The following is a 22,715-nucleotide window of genomic DNA, read 5'->3' as shown; positions in this document are numbered from 1 at the left end:
CGATTTAGAATGTGAAATAAAGTAGAATATTTCTATCATTTGTTTTCTTGTGTTATGAAAAATGAAATGACATTTATCATTCGTTATTGTTTCGGTTTCTGAACGTACTTATGTCCAGACAACAAAAAACCGAAAGGACGTAGTTGCGCTTCGCAAGAAAAATATTCAAAGACGTTCATATTTCTATTTGCGCGGAATCTCGTTAGTAGAATTTTTTAGGACGCGAGTGTATGTGAAATCCTACATTGTGGCCAAAGTTACGCCATACCCCAATATGACCTATTCCGGAAGGAATAAGTTCGAAGTAAGCATCGATCCAAATGAATTGTTTGTTTTCATTTTGATTGAAAACAGCTGACATCGTGCATACAGGGTGCAGGGCAAGCCCTTTGTTCTGCTCGTGTGTTAAACCACTTGAATTTCATAATATTATCTCGTAATCATACATAATAAATTGTGTTCGTGACGCAAGTATACGCGAGAATGGTAAACAAAGCGATTCTATTTTTAAATTTAAAAAAATATAAACAGTTTATAAAGTAAAAAAAAATAGGTTTTTTATCGCGGTAATGCGATTTGCCGGACACATTGAATCATTACCTATGTATTTTCTTTGTCAGTTCAATGTAAATGACCTCTTGACGGGCAGTCAACTCATACAACGCCGCGTCGTACCTACCGTTATATAGATATTTTGTATATATTTCGGCCTTGAATGACCTAAAATTATTAGGGAAATGGGTGTTTGCACTTTTGCCAACTCTATGACACACCAAATGTAACAAAACTAGTCACATTTGTGTATATATAAGTACGTGAAGTTTACTTGGTCAGTAGTACCTATAAAAATAAATATCTGTGAAACCTGTAAACATTTTCAAAAGTATTTTATAAGTGGCTGTTTGGGCTTGGATCCCTTGGTATGAACAGATACCCAGATAAATTAAACAAAAAAGTCTTTGATAAGGATAACAGATACTTCACACTGTCTCTATTTTGTTTTCTCTTCAATCTTCATCAACTTAACTAATCTTCTTAAGATTTTTTATACACATAGTTAAGAGAACAGAGAAGGACATGGTACTCTACCATTTAACCTGGAAAAAACGTACCTATATGTTCTCACAGGAACCAACCAAGTAAAGTATGTATTTTCTTACAAGTCTTATTAAGTAAGCAATCTTCCAGTATCTTTTTATGATTTAACAGAAATATAAATTTTAATAAAATTGACTTTTTAGTAAATTATATTTGCGGTCAGTAAATGTTTTACTTTAGAACATAAAGTTTGAACTAATATTTGTTCAAATGGTCTATAATAAATTAAAACTAGCATGCAGTGGTAATGAAAATAATTATATTGAACTTCCAAAATAACAAATCGTAATTTTACATGTTAAAGACAATCGGTGGCAATCTTATCTGTCAATATGTGAAAAAATATTTAAACTAAGAACACATTGTAATTTATTCTTTTATCAGTGGCCAGCTGGCCAGTGTACTATCATAAAACCTGGACAATATTTGATTTTTTTTTCAACAAGATGAGTACTGTGAAGATTGTTGGCATGTTAGGACCGGTAAAAAGAAACTCTGTTAGTCCGAGTTACTTCTGACCGTTTTATGCTCTATAGAACAAACCATTGAAATTATTACATTGTTTCAGATTTCCCGGTTTACGGGTGAAGATGAGAACCATATAAATAAAAAGCTGCCCAAAGAGTTGCTTCTCCGGATATTGTCTTATCTGGACGTTGTCTCCTTGTGTAGGTGTGCACAGGTAAACTACTTGTAGTCATATTCCTTAACAGAGTTTTAATATCGCAATTTCTTATTATAACGAAACTAGAATAAAGAGTAGCAATTTCTTATTATAACGAAACTAGAAAAAAAAATACGCGAGGCTGAGGCAGACGAGTGGGGTAAACGTTTTCCTTTTTCAAATGGGAAACTCTAAGCCAAGCCCATTTATGTGAAATCTATACATGTGCCTTGTCAGGCTTATTCCACAGATAAGTTTTTTTTTCATGCATGAATGCAATAAGATTTTTGATGACAACAAAAACAAAACTGAGAGGAAATGCCGTAAGAAACACCAAGACATTCAAATAACTATTTTAATTTCAAATTGGACATTACAGGTATCAAAACTATGGAATATACTGGCTTTGGACGGCTCAAACTGGCAGAGGATAGATCTCTTCGAGTTTCAGACAGATGTCGAGGTAAATTATATCCAAAAATTATATATTTTTGTTAGAAATTTGCAAATTAGAACCAAAATTACACTTTATTTCATTTATTGACTTTATAATAATTTTATTTACCGTATTGTCGGTAAAACAGCTCGTAATATAAATTCGTCCCCAAAGTGACTCATAAGTTTTTCTTGTCCAATCGTGAGTGGCATGGCAATTCATACCAATATTATATAGAGGGAAGATTTGTATTTTTGTTTGTAATTAATAAACTCAAAAACTACTGGCTAGATTTTATTGAAATTTGGCACAGAGGTAGGCGAAACCTTCAGGTGTGGCTTAGTACTTCTTATTAAGGTTTTACTCAAGCGAAGCCGGGGCGAGTTAGTTGGCTATAAAACAAACGAAGCTAAGAATAAGTCATTACAAGGCTCGCGTTGTAATGACTCAGTCTTAACTCTGACGCCGTGCGGTGTGGTCGTGTTCCTGTGTGAAGTGACGGTAATTGGTATACAAGGTTGTGTTGATCTAGTTTTGCCGCTCGACAGTCAACTATCGATTGCGTTTCGATTGACTATCGATAGTTTGAGGAAAAGTAATAGATAGTTATAGATATAGATAGTTTTGCTCTACGATATTAGATGTGCTATCAATACTATCGATAGTCTAATCTTCATCATGGTTCGGTACTATCAATAATATTGCTCCAAAATAGCTATCGATAGGCCTATCGATAGTATGGCATTTTCGATTAAAGCACTAGTTGGATTGTTGGTTTCTCTGTGAATATGAAGTGGCTGTGTGGAAAACACCGGTGTTACTTCGTATATTATAAACGAGAGAGTATGTCTGTCACGCTTTCACTAAGCTAAACCGCTTGGTCGATTTTGATAAAATTTCGAGATAGTTTATACCCTCTTGATCATAGATGTGGTCGACACCATATAGTCACTCGTAGAGCGACTCCAATATCGAAACCATATAGTTTTAACTTTTTTTTTAATATATATTTTAGGGTCCAGTCATAGACAACATTTCACACAGATGCGGCGGTTTCTTAAGACAATTGTCTCTGAGAGGCTGTGAGAGTATAGGTGATGGCTCCATGAAAACTCTGGCTCAGGTAGGTAATAATTTACGACTCATAATAAATGTAACATATTCAATTCATGTGTATCTTAATTTGTAATACCATCAAAGAAGCGCTGGTGGTGTAATGGTTAAGACGCCCGCCTGTGGATCGAAAGATCCTAGGTTCGAATCCTACTCGTGCCACATGAGTTTGTGCACCAATCTGACAATATAGTAGTTTTCATCGACCACCACTTGCTTCCGGTGAGGGAAAACATCGTGAGGAAACCTGCACACTTGTTGATTATTAACTTGTGTGTGGAATGGAGAAGGCAATGGCAAACCACTCGATTAATAATGCCAAGAAAGTTGTTACGTGTGTTTCATTTCATGTGTCATGTAATGACCACGACCCTCAGCCATGAGGAATACGACTATGAAGAAGAACACTATCAAAAGTATAACAATCTCATAAGTGTGACTCAAATTCAAATTCAAAAAGCTTTATTCAATAATTACTTAAATTAAGTCTACTGCCGACTTCCAAAGCGCAGGTGAAGAAGAAGCGGCGCAACAAACTTCACCGCAGCCTTTTCTCCAAGGACGTCAATTAACAAATATAGGTCTTATACATATATTAAAAATTAGGAGGACGAATTTACATCATTATTAAAAATATCAAAATTTGAATGAATAAATAAAATAAAAGTTGTATTTCCAATAAAATTATTGAAAATTGTCATATATATATGAAAAGCTAAATGTACAAAACGTATGTAATAATGTCATAAATCAATTACATATGTTATGAGGATACTGCACTGACCTCAGTGTGTAAGATATTCGTAAATTAAGTGTAACATGCATGTGTGTCTATGGCTGCGTACGTGTGTGTTACACACTATTATACAAATACACATAGTAATTCGAATGTTGACATATTAATTTTGTGAAAAATTTACGTTTTATTTCATTATGTAGGTAGTCTGTGAGTTCAAACACTATTCGGATACCGCTAAAGTTCCTTATAATAACTTAGATGTGAATATAAAAAACATAGCACATCAATACACGATGATATTTTATACATTGGCGTCAATTTATCTATATGCTCAGTCGATGGTAAAGAACAACTCGTTTCGTGTGAAAGCAACATATTGAAATCTGGAAAAAAAAAATCAGGTGATCCATACATTTTCCACAAGTTAGGTATTTAATTTTGTATAGAACAGGTGATTTTTTTTTTCGCGATTTCGGAGTTACTCCCACTACTAAAAGTTAGGGCGGGACCACGCGCTATCGATTTCTACAAAATTTTGATTTCAGTCGTGTCCGAATATAGAAGATTTGAACTTGAACAAATGCAAGAAAATAACAGATCAGACGTGCCAAGCTTTGGGCAGACGGTGCAGCAAGTTACAAAGGTTAGTATTTGTTTGTTTGTTTGTTTGTTTGTTTGTTTGTTTGTTTGTTTGTTTGTTTGTTTGTTTGTTTGTTTGTTTGTTTGTTTGTTTGTTTGTTTGTTTGTTTGTTTGTTTGTTTGTTTGTTTGTTTGTTTGTTTGTTTGTTTGTTTGTTTGTTTGTTTGTTTGTTTGTTTGTTTGTTTGTTTGTTTGTTTGTGTTGCTTGCTTGCTTGTTTATTTGTTTGTTCGTTCGTAAGAAAAGGACATTTAGCGCCGAAACGATCGGCTGGTTGTCAAAAATACACGAAAAGCCCAATTGAAATATAAACTTCAGAATTGTGACAGCCTTGTAAAAAACAAAAAAGTAAAGCCAAAAAAAATTTTACGCATTTGGAATTTTGAAGCGCTATATGACTTCTCGAGCGACACAAGACAGCGCGTTCTAAAACCAGATATCCCCATCTTGTGACTTAAATATTCAATTTTATTATATTAGCGATTAAGCAGTAGTACTTAGTTTATAATATTAAATAAATAAATATATAACAACAAATCGCACAGATTGAGCTAGCCCCAAAGTAAGTTCGAGACTTGTATTATGGGATACTAATACATATATAGGGTTACTGGTATCTAACGCATAACCTTCCAATGGCGCATAAAATACACTTTTGTCTAAACGTAATAAATACAAATATTTTCCTTTTTTTTTTTAGTTTTAATGTTGTTTCTATAAAACGTTATGTTCGATTCCGCTACATAACGCTACTGCACTGTCTCGTGTCGCTCGGCTATTACATAGGGTTAAGATGTGTTTTTTTTTTATATGAAAAGTAAACTACGTATCACGAAAAGTCGTGGAATAAAAGTTGCTTGTTTTGTTGTACCCAAGTAGTCTTTAGGAGGTTATGCGGTTGACACCAGTATAGATAAACACATATGTTTATAATATTAGTTGGGATAAAATACACATGTGTTTATGTATTTATAATAAATGTAGGTACGTCTGTAATTATGACTTTTTTTTGTATTCTAGGATAAATCTAGATTCCTGTCCCAGCATCACAGATATATCACTGAAAGCCCTGTCCGACGGATGCCCAGTAAGTTATTTTTATGTAAACACTAGCTGCGCCCCGGGGCTTCGCTCCCGTGGGAATTTCACGATAAAAATACGTACCCTATGTGTTATTCCAGGTTATATTCTACTCGCGTACCAAATTTCATAACAATCAAGTTGATTTTGCGTGAAAGATTAACAAACATACACACATCCTCACAAACTTTCGCATTTATAATATTAGTAGAATATTATAAGAAATCATTATTATGATATGATCATTAAAACTTGTGGCATTAGTGCAGAAAATATTTTAATTTTTATATTAATTTATTGTAAAACGTATATTATATAATATGTTTTAATTTATGATAAACTAACTGATGCCTTTACATTTACATAACGAAAACATTCCGAAAACATTTACATAAAAAAATTGTTTTTATGTAAATATATATTAAATGTACAGAAATGTTTTTTTCTACTGTTTTATTATATATATATATATTGATAGATGCTGACGCATGTCAACGTGTCGTGGTGTCAGTCGATCACGGAAAATGGAGTGGAAGCTTTGGCAAGGGCTTGCCCTAAATTGAAGAGCTTCATATGTAGAGGTCAGTAGTGTATATTGTTTTTTATCTATATATATATTATAATCAGCACTCGGATCACAATCATAACCTGTTTTGATATACCTTTTGACTATGTACATTATGTACCTACTTTTATATATTATTAGAAAGAAAAAAAAAACATTGTAAGAAACAATAATGGTAAGCCGATCTGGCATGATAGGGACCAACACTGTTCAAATGAGTTTCTTTCGGCATTTCTTCTCGGCAGTGGTCGTTCCGAAATGTCAGTAGTTTGTAGCTTGTGAGAAATAACTATAAATATAAAGATTGACGAGAAAAAGTGCCTGTGAAGGTCTAATTTCTGAATAAATGATTTGAATTTTGAATTTGAATTTATTTCAATAAATACATTTAATAAAAAAAATACTCAATTCTTTATTTTCATCCTTAATGTAAGCAGATCTTTCTAGGGCTTCGCTCCCGTGGGAATTTCGGGACAAAAGTACCCTATGTGTTATTATAGGTTATATTATACGCGTGTACCAAATTTCATAACAATCCGTCCAGTAGATTTTGCGTGAAAGAGTAACAAACAAACAAACAAACAAACAAACAAACATACATACACACATACATCCTCACAAACTTTCGCATTTGTAATATTAGTAAGTTATAAGTTACGGGCGCAGAAACTGAAGAGGGGCTGGCTTGTCCATAATTACGTAATATTGATTCCAATATTTTTCCGCGAACTTAGACCACGCGAACACAAAAAGTTTTTACAAACTTGTGAATATTTCAAAAGTGACTGAACTCGTGTGATGCCCCACGAACTTAAAAATTCTAGTTATCGCGTTACAAACAAATAAACAAACAAACGAACGAACGAACGAACGAACGAACAAACAAACAAACAAACAAATAAATAAATATATTGGGACAAATCACACAGATTGAGCTAGTCCCAAAGTAAGTTCGAGACTTGTGTTATGGGATACTAACTCAACGATACTATATTTTATAACAAATACATATATAGATAAACATCCAAGACCCGGGCCAATCAGAAAAAGATCGTTTTCCATCATGACCCGACCGGGGATCGAACCCGGGACCTCTCGGTTCAGACAAGAACCTTACCACTGCGCCACCGAGGTCGTCAAACAAACATATATACATACAAAAAATGTATTTTTTCCCCAAGTAGAATGTTAGAGCTAGCTCGCTTCTCTCGCTCGGTCAATGACACAGTCAACAGCACATCAAGTTACCCCGAGTGTCCCTCTATGGCGCGGTGATAGCGGCGAGTTTGCAATGTATTTGGATAGGTTGACGTGCTGTATGTCCGTACAATGTATATTTAATATTTTCTTGTAAATAGGTTATAGGCCAGTAGTTTGTAGCTTGTGAGAAATAACTGTAAATATAAAAATTGACGTGAAAAAGTGCCTGTGAAGGTCTAATTTCTGAATAAATGATTTGAATTTGAATTTGTTATCGAATTAAAACAGATACTTTTTTCCGTGTGTTCACATTACATACACGTTTTATTGTCGTATATACAATTCGACTTGGGGCAGAAATGATTTTTTTCATATGTAATGTACTGTTTGTAACGCGATAATTTTCGAACCGTTGGTTTGATTTTGATGAAATCCAAAAGGTATGTAGAACTGTGCGAACATTTTCGCACGTAGTGACGTCACTGGTTCGTGTCACTCAGTACGGAGCGTTTGGACGGGTAAAAAAATGTGTCATTTTGTTTTTGTCATATCTTTGAAAGCATTGTCATTATCGCAGTATTTTTTTTTCACTGGTGTTTCTATTAATATAAGGATCTTCGAATAATCGTCAAAACAAAAAATTGTCACACGAATATAATTAATCATGATTTTTTTATAGGTTGTAAGGTTTTTCCTGGAAGCTACACTATCGAATTGGCCTGTCCTGTAATGATATATGTAAGCCACGAATAAAAAAAATTAAAAAAAAAATTATTTTTTTTTAAATACAGGTTGTAAAAACGTAAACGACAAAGCCGTTTCGTGCTTGGCCACTTACTGCCCGGACCTGCAAGTGCTCGATGTTCAGGGATGCGACGTGAGTTAATAAATAAATAAATATATTAGGACAAACCACACAGACTGAGCTAGCCCCAAAGTTAGTTCGAGACTTGTTCGGATACTAACTCAACGATACTATATTTTATAACAAATACATATATAGATAAACATCCAAGACTCGGGCCAATCAGAAAAAGATCATTTTCCATCATGACCCGACCGGGGATCGAACCCGGGACCTCCAGTGTAGCAGTCAGGAGTGATGACCCTTAGGCCACGGAGGTGAGTGGAAAGAAGCCATTTAATATAATGAATATATAGGATTATGGCTGAATGATTTAATTTAATTATGTGTGTTTTATTTGTATCGGGTCATATATATTTTTATGTATATATTTTCTTTGGTGCAATACAGAGTATGTACTGTGCTGTATTGTATCTTTAAAGCTTGTCAATTATTATATACTACTTTTTAAAAATATGGTTCTACACAAGCGAAGCCGGAACGGATCAAACTTGTATTTCCTCGAGTTTCCCATGGGAGGCCGCGTGCAAAAACTTGTTAAAAATAAATTACAACATTTTTGTGTCATCTATATACTGTAATTATAAGGAGATAAGCGTTTGTGAGTTTGTATGTTTGAGGCATGAGTGTAATCTTCGAAACTACTGAACCGATTTCAAAAATTATTTCACCATTCGAAATGTATCATTATCCAAGATTGCTATAGGCTATATTTTATCTCAAAATTCCCACGAGAGCGAAGCCCCGGGCAACATCTAGTCTCTTATAATTCAAATTTAAAATTCTTTATTCAATATAGGACGATATACATCACTTATTGACGTCAAAAAAATTACTTAAACTAAGTCTACTGCCGGCTTACAAAGCGCAGGTGAAGAAGAAGCGGCGCAACAAACTTCACCGCAGCCTTTTCTCCAAGGACGTCAATTAACAAATATAGGTCTTATATATATACATTAAAAATTCTCTTATAATATGATTTAAGTTTTGTAATCTATCTGAATTTTTTTACAGACTTTAACAGATGAATCTATATCGAAACTTGGGCCGGCCATGCGTCGATTATGCGTGTCAGGTATGATTCTATCAATTTCTTCTAGGTACATGCGCATGCGCATATGCGCAAACAACACTATATAGTATGTCGTCGAACAGTTCGCCAAAATTTGTCTGATATACATTGCATGTTTTCCATATTAAGACGCTTGACTACCGAGTACATATATATATATATATATTAAATAATCTCCCCAATAGGCTGCAGTAATCTGACAGACGCCACACTACAATCTTTAGCGGTGCGATGTCCAGACTTGCAGACTTTAGAACTGGCGCTGTGCGGCCAACTCACTGACGCCGGCTTCCAGGCGCTTGCCAGGGTGAGTGGTCGTGTGACCTGTGCATATTTACTTACGTGCAAGTTTATTTGTTAGACAAATTAATAAAATCCCAGATTTCAATGTTAAATAAATAAGTAAATTATATTAGGACGAATCGCACAGATTGAGCTAGCCCCAAAGTAAGTTTGAGACTTGTGTTATGGGATACTAACTCAACGATACTATATTTTATAACAAATACATATATAGATAAACATCCAAGACCCGGGCCAATCGGAAAAAGATCCATCCATGTCCATCATGACCCGACCGGGGATCGAACCCGAGACCTCTCGGTTCAGAGGCAAGCACTTTACCACTGCGCCACCGAGGTCGTAATGTCTCTTTCTAAAATTAGTTTAGGCTTATGTTACTCGCATAAAAATGCGCCATAATTATTTTAATTTATATCTCCTATGTACAGTTTTATATGAATCCCGCTTAAAATCCATGAGATCAATTTTATACATTAACAGTTTCCGCAACTATACGCAACAAAATGACATTGATTCATTGTTCAGGGGGGATATTCACGCGGGCGAAGACGCGGGCCAGAGATGAAAAACAATGATCTGTTTATACTTTTTTTTTTAATGTTCATTGTAAAACTTTACCATTTGAAGTTATTGAAATAAATAATTTATTTATTAATTTACAGAATTGCAGACTTCTGGAACGAATGGATCTAGAGGAGTGTGTGCTGATCACGGACGCGACTCTCGTGCATTTGTCTATGGGCTGTCCCAGACTTGAGAAACTGGTGAGTGTGCATGTCTCAAAAACCTACATAAATGTATTTAACTACTTGATTCTGTTAGGATCTGCTCCCGATGAAGGAACTCCTCAACGGCGCAGGACACTATTTTTTTTTTGTTACTTGGTTCTGTTAAGATCGCTCGCGATGAAGGAACTCCTCAACGGCGCGGCGCATGATTTCTTTTTGTTACTCGATTCTGTTAGGATCGGCTCCCGACGAGGGAACTCCTCGACGGTTTACTGCGCGCTAATGCTATTACAAACTGGATGACTATTTTAAAGGACAAGCTCTAATTTGATGTATTTATTTATTCTACAAATCAACTTGGGGCAAAAATATATTTTTTGTATGTATGTATTTGCGTTTGTAACGCGATAACTTTCGAACCGTTGGTCTGATTTTGATGAAATTTAAAAGGTATGTAGAATCTGTCCATAGAATTCTCAAGTTCGTGTGGCAACAAAATCGGTTAAGCCGTTTTTGAAATATACACGATTTTGTAAAAAAAAAAAAAAACTCACCATCAAAAATTTATTATGTTCGCGAGGTACAAGCTCGCGGCGAACAACTATAATTTTTTATTACAGATTTTTGTAAAAAAGGATCTTTTTTTATTTACAGACATTATCTCATTGTGAACTGATCACGGATTTTGGCATAAAACAGCTTTCAATGGCTCCGTGCGCCGCCGAACATCTAACTGTATTAGGTTCGAATTAAATCCATACATTATTAATATTATATTATTCTCTTCTTCATAGTCGTATTCCTCATGACTGAGGGTCGTGGTCATTACGTGGAATGAAACGCACACAACAACTCTCTTGGCATTAGTAATGGAGTGGTTTGCCATTGCCTTCTCCATTTCACACACAAGTTAATAATCAACCAGTGTGCAGGTTTCCTCACGATGTTTTCCGTCACCGGAAGCAAGTGGTGGTCGATGAAAACTACTATACATGAGTCAGATTGGTATACAAACTCATGTTGATAGGGACCAACACTGTTCAAATGAGTTTCTTTCGGCATTTCTTCTCGGCAGTGGTCGTTCCGAAATGCCATAGTTTGTAGCTTGTGAGAAATAACTATAAATATAAAAATTGACGAGAAAAAGTGCCTGTGAATGTCTAATTTCTGAATAAATGATTTGAATTTGAATTTTTTTTTTGTGGCACGAGTAGGATTTGAACCTGGGACCTTTCAGTTCACAGGCGCGATATGACTTAACCATTACACCACCACCGCTTCGTAATTATATTACTAGAATCCAACTAATAAATGCGAAAGTTCGTTAGGATGTATGTATGTCTTTTTCACGCAAAATCTACTGGACGGATTGCTATGAAATTTGGTACACGGATAGAATATAACCTGGAATATCACATAGGGTCATTTTATCCCGAAATTCCCACGGGAGCGAAGCCCCGGGGCGCAGCTAGTATTATAAATGTGTAAGCCTGTCTGTTCTGATTTCATGGCTAAACCGCTGGACCAATTTTGATGAAAATTGGTGTGCATGTAGTTAAAGACCTACATTTAAACATAGGCTACTTTTTTTTTTAATCCACCCCCAAATCACAATCCACGGGGGTTGAAATTTTGTATGAGAAATATGTCAGTTCCGCTATCCTTAGCCCTTGGCTATTAGTGTAGTATTATTTAGATTGATTGTTTGAACACGGTTGTTGTCCCTGTGCCAGGGCTGGACAACTGCCCGCTGGTGACGGACGCCGCGCTGGAGCACCTCGGCGCGTGCCACAAGCTGCAGCTCATCGAGCTCTACGACTGCCAGCTCGTCACCAGGAACGCCATACGCAAGCTGAGGGTGAGGCGCCCAATGGCTAATTGCTATTTACGCAAAATGTCTTTTTTTTCCCCTTCGGAAAATAACAGGTGTCGCAAAATGACAGGTCTCGCGAAATGACACGTTTCGCAAAATGACAGGTTTCGCAAAATGACATGTTTCGCAAAATGACAGGTTTCGCAAAATGACTGTATTTGCAAAATCACAGCTTTCGCGCAAAATGTCATATTTCGTAAAAATTACATGTCGCAATATGTCAACGTTCGCAAAATAACAGAAAGTCCATTTTCAAAGAGTATGAAATTATAATAAGAAAAACAAACCATCGTAAATTTTTTTTTATTAAGAAGTCATCTCCATGAACGTAATATTTAATGTAGCCGTCGAACAGAGATAATAGATAAATATATATAAATAAATATATTAGGACAAATCACACAGATTGAGCTAGCCCCAAAATAAGTTCGAGACTTGTGTTATGGGATACTGACTCAACGATACTATATTTTATAATATATACATATATAGATAAACATCCAAGACTCGGGCCAATCAGAAAAAGATCATTTTCCATCATGACCCGACCGGGGATCGAACCCGAATGTTGTTATTCTCGTGACATCGTTCTCGGTTCTTGTGTTTCTATTAATATAAGGGCCTTCGAATGGTCGTCAAAATAGAAATTTGTTAACTGTATTACGTGTGTATAAGCAGGTGAAATTAGAGTATAACGATTCGCAGGCGCACTTGCCCGACATAAAGGTGCACGCATACTTCGCGCCCGTGACGCCGCCCGCCGCCGGCGGCGCGCGCCCGCGCTACTGCCGCTGCTGCAACATCATATGAGCCCAGTGAGTCTACTCTCTCTCTCTCTCTCTCTCTCTCTCTCTCTCTCTCTCTCTCTCTCTCTCTTTTAAGAACAATTTGCCTGTCTTTTTGTAAATTGTTGTGAGTTTTTGTAATTGTATCGAGTGTGTTATTGCCAACACTGGTGTCGGATTTTATTGAAGTCGCCTAAAGGCATCTGACATGACTTTTACTGATCTAGGGGCAGGTAGTCGCATACACACTAGTGAACCAAACTCTCCGCCAGTTTGCAGGTTTCCTCACGATGTTTCCCTTCACCGGAAGCAAGTGGTGGTCGATGAAAACTACTATACATGAGTCAGATTGGTATACAAACTCATGTGGCACGAGTAGGATACGAACCTGAGACTTTTCAATCTACGGGCGTCTTAACCACTCTCTCTCATCTCAGCTTCTACAACGGAACAATTTTAAGAACAGTTTGATGTCTGTCTGTTTGTAAATTGTTGCTTATATACTACAAGGAGCGGCTCCCTGGTGCATGTTATTTGCAGATGATATCATGTGTATAAAGGAAGAAGGTACACTTTTACAGAGCAGACTCAATATGTGAAACATTAACTTTATCTTATACTAGCTGCACGCTGCGTATTATTTATAAAAAACTAGTTTTTGCTCGCGGCTTCGCCCGCGTTAATTATGCGTGATGAAAGGTACATGTATAAACTACATGTATGCAAAATTTCAAGAAGATTGGTTGAGTAAATAGAGCGTGAACAGGTAACAAACTTAGTTTCGCATTTATAATATTAATTAGGATTAGGAGAAAGCGGTGGTGGTGTAATGGTTAAGACTCCAGCCTGTGGATCGAAAGGTTCCAGGGTCGATTCCTACTCGTGCCACATGAGTTTGTATACCAATCTGACTCATATATAGTAGTTTTCATCGACCACCACTTGCTTCCGGTGAAGGAGAACATCGTGAGGAAACCTGCACACTGGTTGATTATTAACTTGTGTGTGAAACGGAGAAGGCAATGGCAAACCACTCCATTAATAATGCCAAGAAAGTTGTTGTGTGTGTTTCATTCCACGTAATGACCACGACCCTCAGCCATGAGGGATACGGCTATGAAGAAGGAGAAAATAAACTAAGAAGAAACAATACTGATTTGCATATTTCTTGTCGACAGGTTGCGTTGCAAGTGTTGAAGTGACCCGTCGATCCCGCCAAAAAAGCATTTAAATTTATATTCGCGCTAAATGGGTGAGCAGAGAATTTCTTACTTTGACCGAGTTTAGTCATTTTTCACATTGACCAATCAATGTCATTGTTGAATGTCGATAAAAAATAAACAAAGATTAGACATGTGTACATTGCTTATTTTGAAAGTGTTATGATTTATGACTGGAAAAAAAATATTATTAAAAAACAAAGTCGACGCCATTCATTTGTGAAATATATTTACTGATATCTCTCTATAGGAAATAAACATGTATGTTTTTACATAAAACGGTATCTATATCGTAAATATGACTTAATTACGAACGATTTTACACTGTGTGTATTGAAATCAATAAAAGCATTTAATTAAACAATGACATCAGCTCACTCTGAAGTCGAAAAAGCGCGAATAACCAACAACCGAGCGAGCGGGCAATGTACGAATTTTACGAAAACGATCGCCTGTGGATACAACAAGCAAGCCTTATTAAGTAAAATGTTAATATGTAGTGTAGGATCATGTTGTTATTAAAAAATAGTTATTAATAATGGGTATAGTAGTTATTTCTGTATTAACAGCTGTGTCGTAAGCGATTTTACACTTTGACTAAATGAAATACGACATTTTGCGTATCTTTTCCCACTGTGACTGAAAGATTTTGTTGTCATTTTACGCATATTTTTTAATGGCGCATACAAATACAATTATTAAAAATGGAATTTGTCACTTTAAAAAGTAAATACTTACGCACAATGTATCATCAATTCAAATTTACTTAAAATATTGTTCAATGTTGTATTTTTATATCAGTGACAGCATTATTAAATACGTGTTATTTTATATAAAATGCAGTATTATCAATTTCGACACAGCATTTCACCAATAGATAAAATATATACTGTAACTTTTTATTTAGATAATGGCTTTAAAAATGAGACTGTTCGGTAATTTCTATTACATAGTAATGGTATGTTCATATCGATATTTAAAATCGTAATAATATTTTTAAAAAAATGAAAAACATTAAAATACTATTTATGAAAAATTGCCCTCAGGCTGAAAACGACAACTTCCCATAATGTCAACATCGGATAACGACAACTTTAGAATGGGTTTATTTTTTTCAATGAAAATTCCGTGTTGTTTTTTCAAATGTACCATTTAAAACTTTTTTTTATTGTGTTTTTACTTAAATTATTCAGTAAAAACAAAAAAAAAACAATAACTTGTAATTATTTATAAAGAAATATTGCGATATGAACATACGCATTTTATATAATAAAAGAAAACAAAATTTCTCCGCTTGTACGTTTGTAGAAAATAGCTATTGAATTTACATAACTTATCTAGTATGGCAAATTTAGTGTTGCCGGTTTTATACATTGTTTTTATATTTCTGATTGGCTGTTCTGTGATTTAAAAGTAGAATGTTTAAGGGTAATGGTTATTGAGACGTTTTAGAGGTGCGATGAATCTTTAAACAATATAAAGTTGATTTCAAATTGAGAAACTACATAAAAAACAATTTGGTTGTATTTTTTTTTACATTTATATATATTTATTTATGTAATCGCGCCTCTAAGATGTACGGTCTAGATATGGCATTCGACATTCTAATGCTTTAAATATATATATTTTTCTTTTAGTACTGGTGCGAATTGTTCTCTGATTAAAATTGTTATGAACTTTTTATTATAATAATTTAAACTGGCAAACATATTATTGTGTCGAATGCTATGTTTGTTAAATTAATATACATATGAATGTAAACATATTTGTACACCCAGTATCTTATGCTGTAATATTAATTACATATTTTGTCAACATATTTTTCGTATGTAATCAAATTAGTATCTTAAACGAAATCGTGGGGTATATTAATGTTTATCTTAACATCATAAATAATAACCTATTTAAAATATTGCGTTATTTAATATTTTTATGAAAATCGCGTTGTTTAAATTGTATTTTTTTGGGTTTCCGGTTAGTTGTTTTGAAGAAAAAAAATTGAAATTATCATTTTTTTAAAGTGAATAATGTTCACGCTTCTCTTTATACATTTAATGTTATGGGACCTAAATTAAAATTAGTTTTAAAATTGTTTGTCTTAGCAAATTATACTTACACTAAAATACTGAGTTTGTGGACTGGATTGTATACTTCAATGTAGTTTCAGAGTATGACGTCGTCACACTAGCGCCACTATGAATTAAATATATTTTTTTAATGTTAAACCTTGTTTATTTATTTAAAAAAAAAAACTCTATTTTAATCTTAAAATGTCATATAAAAGACTTTTTTTTCAGTTACGGTCATTGACTCCATTCTGTACAAAATACTTTCACAAAACATATTGTGGACGCCAATTGGCATATCTACTAGTCATTGATGTTTTAATGAGTAAAATGTAAAAAACAAATAAAATATAAATAAAAATAAAATAATGAATATTAAAATAGTCATTTATTCCAGTAATCTTGGTTACAATATAACGCTAGGACTTCCCAGTGAGTAATCTAATGATACTCGTGATGGGAATGACCTGCTACTTCCTTAAAAGTTTTACATAAAGACTACAATTGTGAATGTTAAGTAAAAGAAATAAATAAAAAGGAACAAACATTTTTACGATTTATAAATAAAAAAAGGATTTTTCATTTGTCTGTATTTGAATAGTTCTTTATTTATCAAAGAAATCGTTTCTTCTCCAAAGTAGCGTTAGTATGACGACACTCTCAAAACGTCTTACTGGTGGTAAACTATTGTACAAATAAAATGTGAGGGTCGATTGACCATGTAACCCACTCTTGAAGACCGCCAGTAAACCGAAAGCTACGATTTTGGAGGCCATATCAAAGCCGACGGACTGTATGAATGAATTTATTTTTATTTTTTTTATAGCCTGTATTTTGTGTCCCACTGCTGGGCAAAGGCCTCCGCTTCTGTCTTCCAAAGGTATATATAAATACTGAGCCATTTGTTGCCAACCACGCCGAAACCTGTCTAAATCATCCCGCCATCTAGTTCGTGGTCTACCTTGATGCCTGCACCCTTCGGGAACCCAATTAAATATTATTTAAATGTTTATTTGAATAATATTTAATTAATTTTATTTATGACTTTAATACGATATTTAAATAAATTAATTTATTTAAATAGGTACGTACGTATTAGTCATCGGTAATAGCTCACTTATAAAAATATATATAATAACATAGCTAAAGCTCCCACCCTGCAAGATGACGTTTAAAAATCAACTTTAAAGCATCCTCCTGGTGACATACATTACATTAATAACAAATTATAGCGACTGCTCGTTGTCAGCTCTCGTGTTGTCAATGGAAAGTGTGTCTACAGTTTACGATTTAAAGTTCATACATAGTTTTCCTTAATATCCAGTAATAAAATACGGATTTAACCAAAACACACACTGCTTTATTGTCGTCCTTTCATAGATTTTTTTATTCGATATCTAAACGTCATTACATGACAGATAAACTGTTTTGATACGCAACTCAACAGTTGAACACGTTCGGATACACGCAACTCTACAATCCCTTTCTTCCTTCAAAAGAACTTAAATTATAAAATCGAAATGGTACCTAAGTATAACGCTAACTTTACCTTAAACATAAACAGCTTTCAGCTACAAAAGTTACATTATGATTTAGACAGAATTTAGAAAGAATCTAAAACATTACGAAATTTTACATTTCTTGTTTTGACCTTAACATGTGAACTTATCACAAATTTAGGCAATAAAATTAACTTGGACAATGAGATCATCGGCATACAAAATCTAGTTGCAAAATAAATACTTTTGCAATATGTATTCTGCTCCGCCTTGGCATCATTAAGTACAAACATCATATTGTAGTTAACGCATCTAGACCTACGGCTAAGGACACTACACATTATAATATCATTTTAATGAGTCTACAATAACACTCAATAGAAAGTTATTATGTTTAGGTGGTAGTCGCTTTTCCCTAAGAGATCTGTTGCCATGGGTCAAGTGAGTCAGGTCTCCTTCATCTTTTGTCACATCTGGTTCATTACCTCCTACTTCTTCCAAGTCTTTGTTTCCGTTCCTAATCTCTTCCTTTTCCTTTACAAATTTTTCACCATCTCTGTATTTAATAGGCTTAAAATGTATAGAGTTTCTTCTTATGACTTTTCCATCAGGAGATTGCACTGTAACAGAATTACCTAATTTCCATACAACTGTATGTTCTATTGGGGAAAATGGAGTGCTCAAATTATCTGCTGTAATAGTCCACAACAACAAGTAAGTAGTGACCTGATGGTAGCGGTCCCATGTAGTCAATTCCAACCAATTCACATACCTTACTTGGCAGATTAGTCGAAGTAATGATTTCGGGATGCGTTTCTTGCCTGACCAGTCTGCACCCGTCGCATGTATCAACCCAGTATTATATGTCCTTTCCTTTTCACCATACTTTTAATCTTAACTATACTTTAATGGAATTCGTTCCAATGTGTCCTTCATGCCCAAGATCCAAAATCCTTTACTTTAAGCATTACAAGTTGGAATTACAATCCTTGTACCTCTTAATATGATGTTATCTATGACACATAGCTCAGTCTTAATCAATTCATACTTTCAGAACTCCTTTGGCCATATATATTTCTCAATAGCTTTTTTCAAATCACATAATTCCTCATCCTTCATAGTGGCTTCCTGTACTTCTTCTAAAGATGACTCTACTAAATGACCGATCTTCACAATCTTCTGTATTTTTAGTTAACGGATTAGATATATATAACAATCTGAATATTAGATCTGCAATATAGTTTTTGCCTAGCTTATAAATCACAATTTAAATGTAAATGGTTGTAATCTTAAGACCCATCGTTTAATTATTGCAGAAGGCTTCGAATTTGAAGAGTATATTGTTTATAATGGTTTATGGTCTGATATGATATTGAATTGCTTCCCTATTAGGTATATGTACAAGGTCTCACATGCCCATACAATGGCTAACGCCTCTTTTTCTGTTTGTGAGTAGCGCTGCTCTGTTGGTGTCAATGCTTTACTTATGTACTTGATAAGGTTGCTCTTCGCCTTTTACAATTTGTTTCTGAATTAACACTGCCGCTATTCCTACCGAGCTTGCATCTATAACAAGAGTTGTTTCAGAGTCGTAAAAACCTAATGCAGGCGCTGATTCTATTAATGTTTTTAACTTTTGGAACGCTTCCTGATGTTTTGCTATCCACTTGAACTCCGTGTCCTTGGTGAGCTTTCTCAATGGTGCAGCAATTGTACTAAAATCTGGGATAAACCGAGCCGAAAAATTTGCTAGTCCCAGAAAACTTCTGACTTCTGCAGTGCTCTGTGGAGCTCTGAACTCTTGTACCACCTGCTTATTAGTTGGTCTTACACCTGCAGCTGAAATGTGATGTCCAAGAAACACAATTTCAGACTCGCCAAATCTGTATTTCCTCTCATTGAGTGTTAAACCGTTTGCATTCAATCTGTCCAGCACCTCACGCAACCTGGCATCATGTTCTTCTCTAGTGCGTCCTCCAATTCGATTATCATCCTGGCTATTTGCAACTCCCTCAATGCCTTGTAGCAGGAGTCCGATTCATGAGTAACCATGTGGTTTCTCATGAACTTCAAGTATGTACTTCACATATCTTTTCTTCTTAACGTCTTTCTTCCTTTCTGAGCTCTTGGTCTTGCAGCACTTTGCAATATGACCCTTAATTCCACATTTGTCACATTGTTCCGCAGCTGCCGGGCACTTACTATCTTTAGCTATATAACCCCTGCGTCCGCATCTATAGCAGCTGATGAAACTCTGGCCTTGGTTTACCTTATTTACACTTGTCTCCTCCTGTTGCACCTTCTCTTCTTTTTCCTCACTAGAAAACTTTAAATTATCCAATTCAAACAGTCTAGCCAACTGTAATGCCCTTGCTAGAGTAAATATTTTCTTTTCTTTAGGAATTTTCGTTTTAAATCTTTGTTAACACACTTTTCTATGAGTTGGCCTCTTACTACCTCATCTGTGTTAGAGAAACCACAGTATTTTGATTGCTTTTTCTCAGCCTTAAAACAAACTCATTAACACTTTCTTTTTTCATTCATAGAAATATTTCTGAATTTCTGCCTTTCATAGGCCGTGTTAACTTCCGGCTGGAAGTAGTTCGTAAGCCTGTATTTAGATTTCTCAAACTCGTTACTGCCTTCGGCATTTTGCTCTTCAATAGTCTCGTATGTTTCTTGTACCTCAGGCACCGCCTGGTGTAAAAGTCTGCTTATTTTCTGTTTGTCATGTAGCCACTACCTGGCCACCGACGTAATATTCGAAGTTTCTGAGCCACACTTTCCATCTTTCGCCTGTATTTGCGTCTCCAAATGGGCAAAAAATTGCGCCCGCCGACCCCAATGAATACTCCATGATTGAACAAATTTACGTATTTTCCACGTGAAATACACGACTCCGCATAATCTATGCGCGATTTCGTTAATACTCGTCGCCAGAATTGTATAGTTCTCCTTAATATTCAATAATAAAACACGGATTTAACCAAAACACACAGTGCTTTATTGTCGTCCATTCATAGACTTTTTATTCGATATCTAAACGTCATTACATGACAGATAAACTGTTTTGATACACAACTCAACAGTTGAACACGTTCGGATACACGCAACTGTACAGTTCAGTTTTCAACGACCGTCATATTGTCGGGGGGAGAGGGGGAGCAGTGCGGTAGAAGTGCGCTATAACCAATCTCGTATATCGACTTGTGTCATACCCGTATAGAGAGTTAAACTTTCTGAGGCCAAACAAGAACATTTTTGTTATTAAAGACTGTAGAAGAGCAAATAAAAACCAGCCCGGTTACTACAATAAGATTCATTGTTAAGTGATGCTTAACCAAACAAACATTTTGAGATTGTATTATTTGGAAATGAATTTTATTGTAGTAAATTTAAAGCTGATTTTTATTTGCGCTTTTATTTATTTCATTTCTTCGGAAAACTAGCACTTTAAAAACAAAAACACTAACAGGTTTTCACTAATAGAAACAAATTAGTTAAGTTTAAGTGCTAGTAGTTTATTAGCTTTGGTAAATATAATTTAATTTAGAATATGACGTGAAAAAATGCCTGTGAAGGTCTAATTTCTAAATAAATGATTTGATTTTGAAGTCGTAAAAATCACCTTATTCCGTATCGCGTACGGTTATCACATATCTATATAAAAGGAATATTCTTGTTTGGCCTCATTTTGAAAACTGGTCATTTTGCGCCTTGCACATTTTGCGCCGAACCCGTGTCAAATTATCGTCTTTATTTTTCCTTATAGAGTGGGTCTCAAAGTCAACCGACCCTCGCTCCATAGTGTCGGATCTGTGTTACGGTGAGTCTGTAAATATATGGTTGTATCTAACATGTGTGATTTACACTGTGCAAATATTATTCATGTATTGATTGAATAATAAAATTGTTCATATTATTGCTTTTTTTTTCTTGCTATTTAAGTCCTACAGTATTAATAAATCCAAATTTATTCAAGTCAGGATGATATACATTACCACTAAATCCTTTGATATCAATTTAATTAAAACTAAGTCTACTGCCACTTCCAAAGCGCAGGTGAAGAAGAAGCGGCGCAACAAACTTCACCTCGGCCTTTTATTGTATTATTTGTATGATTATTAAATGAAATATCATTACTAATGTACTAAAGTTTTATTGAAAACCACATATGATGATAAGAATAGAGAGAAATGATAAAAATATAGAAACAATATATATTGCCCGGGGCTTCGCTCCTGTGGGAATTTTGAGATAAAACATAACCTATAGCAATCTTGGATAATGTACCTTTCTAATGGTGAAAGAATTTTTGAAATCGGTTTGGTAGTTTCGGAGATTACCCGCCTCAAACATACAAACATACAAACTCACAAACGCTTAACTCTTTATAATAATATAGTATAGATCGTCAGGGAAAAGTCGGAGAATTTTTACATTTTATGTGGACACCCCGTTAATCGTGACGTCACGTTTTAGTGTTGCTTAATTGGAGCGTTTGGACGAGAGCAAAAATGAATGATTTCGCTTTTGTCATACCTTTGAAGCAATTGAATTCAAATTCAAATCATTTATTCAGAAATTAGACCTTCACAGGCACTTTTTCTCGTCAATATTTATAGTTATTTCTCACAAGCTACAAACTACTGGCATTTCGGAACGACCACTGCTGAGAAGAAATGCCGAAAGAAACTCATTTGAACAGTGTTGGTCCCTATCGTGCCAGATCGGCTTACCATTATTTGTTTTTTTTTTTCTTTCTAATAAT

General features: G+C 34.9%; 1 protein-coding gene across 3 annotated transcripts; it reads left to right on the top strand.

Annotated features, from left to right (window-relative positions):
* Positions 1-105: 105 nt before the first annotated feature.
* Positions 106-21,866, top strand: LOC128681412 (uncharacterized protein). Of its 3 annotated transcripts, XR_008406014.2 has the most exons (16): positions 106-304; positions 1,667-1,780; positions 2,142-2,225; positions 3,214-3,321; positions 4,596-4,693; positions 5,709-5,775; positions 6,247-6,349; positions 8,325-8,410; positions 9,413-9,473; positions 9,656-9,777; positions 10,436-10,537; positions 11,156-11,243; positions 12,235-12,359; positions 13,080-13,189; positions 14,338-14,411; positions 14,753-21,866. XR_008406014.2 is itself a non-coding variant. In XM_053765276.2 (15 exons), the coding sequence occupies exons 1-14, from the start codon at positions 275-277 to the stop codon at positions 13,182-13,184; spliced, it is 1,293 nt and encodes a 430-aa protein (XP_053621251.1). In that variant the 5' UTR covers positions 106-274; the 3' UTR covers positions 13,185-13,189; positions 14,338-21,866. The 3 variants fall into 3 exon arrangements, 2 of the variants coding, with proteins under 2 accessions (XP_053621251.1, XP_053621252.1); XM_053765276.2 differs by having other exon boundaries at positions 14,338-21,866; XM_053765277.2 differs by lacking the exon at positions 106-304 and adding an exon at positions 381-486 and having other exon boundaries at positions 14,338-21,866.
* The last annotated feature ends 849 nt before the right edge of the window (positions 21,867-22,715 follow it).

Source organism: Plodia interpunctella, chromosome 27 (genome assembly GCF_027563975.2).
Source record: "Plodia interpunctella isolate USDA-ARS_2022_Savannah chromosome 27, ilPloInte3.2, whole genome shotgun sequence".
In the NCBI taxonomy this organism is placed as follows: domain Eukaryota; kingdom Metazoa; phylum Arthropoda; class Insecta; order Lepidoptera; family Pyralidae; genus Plodia; species Plodia interpunctella.
This window is presented reverse-complemented; position numbering and strand designations above follow the sequence as displayed.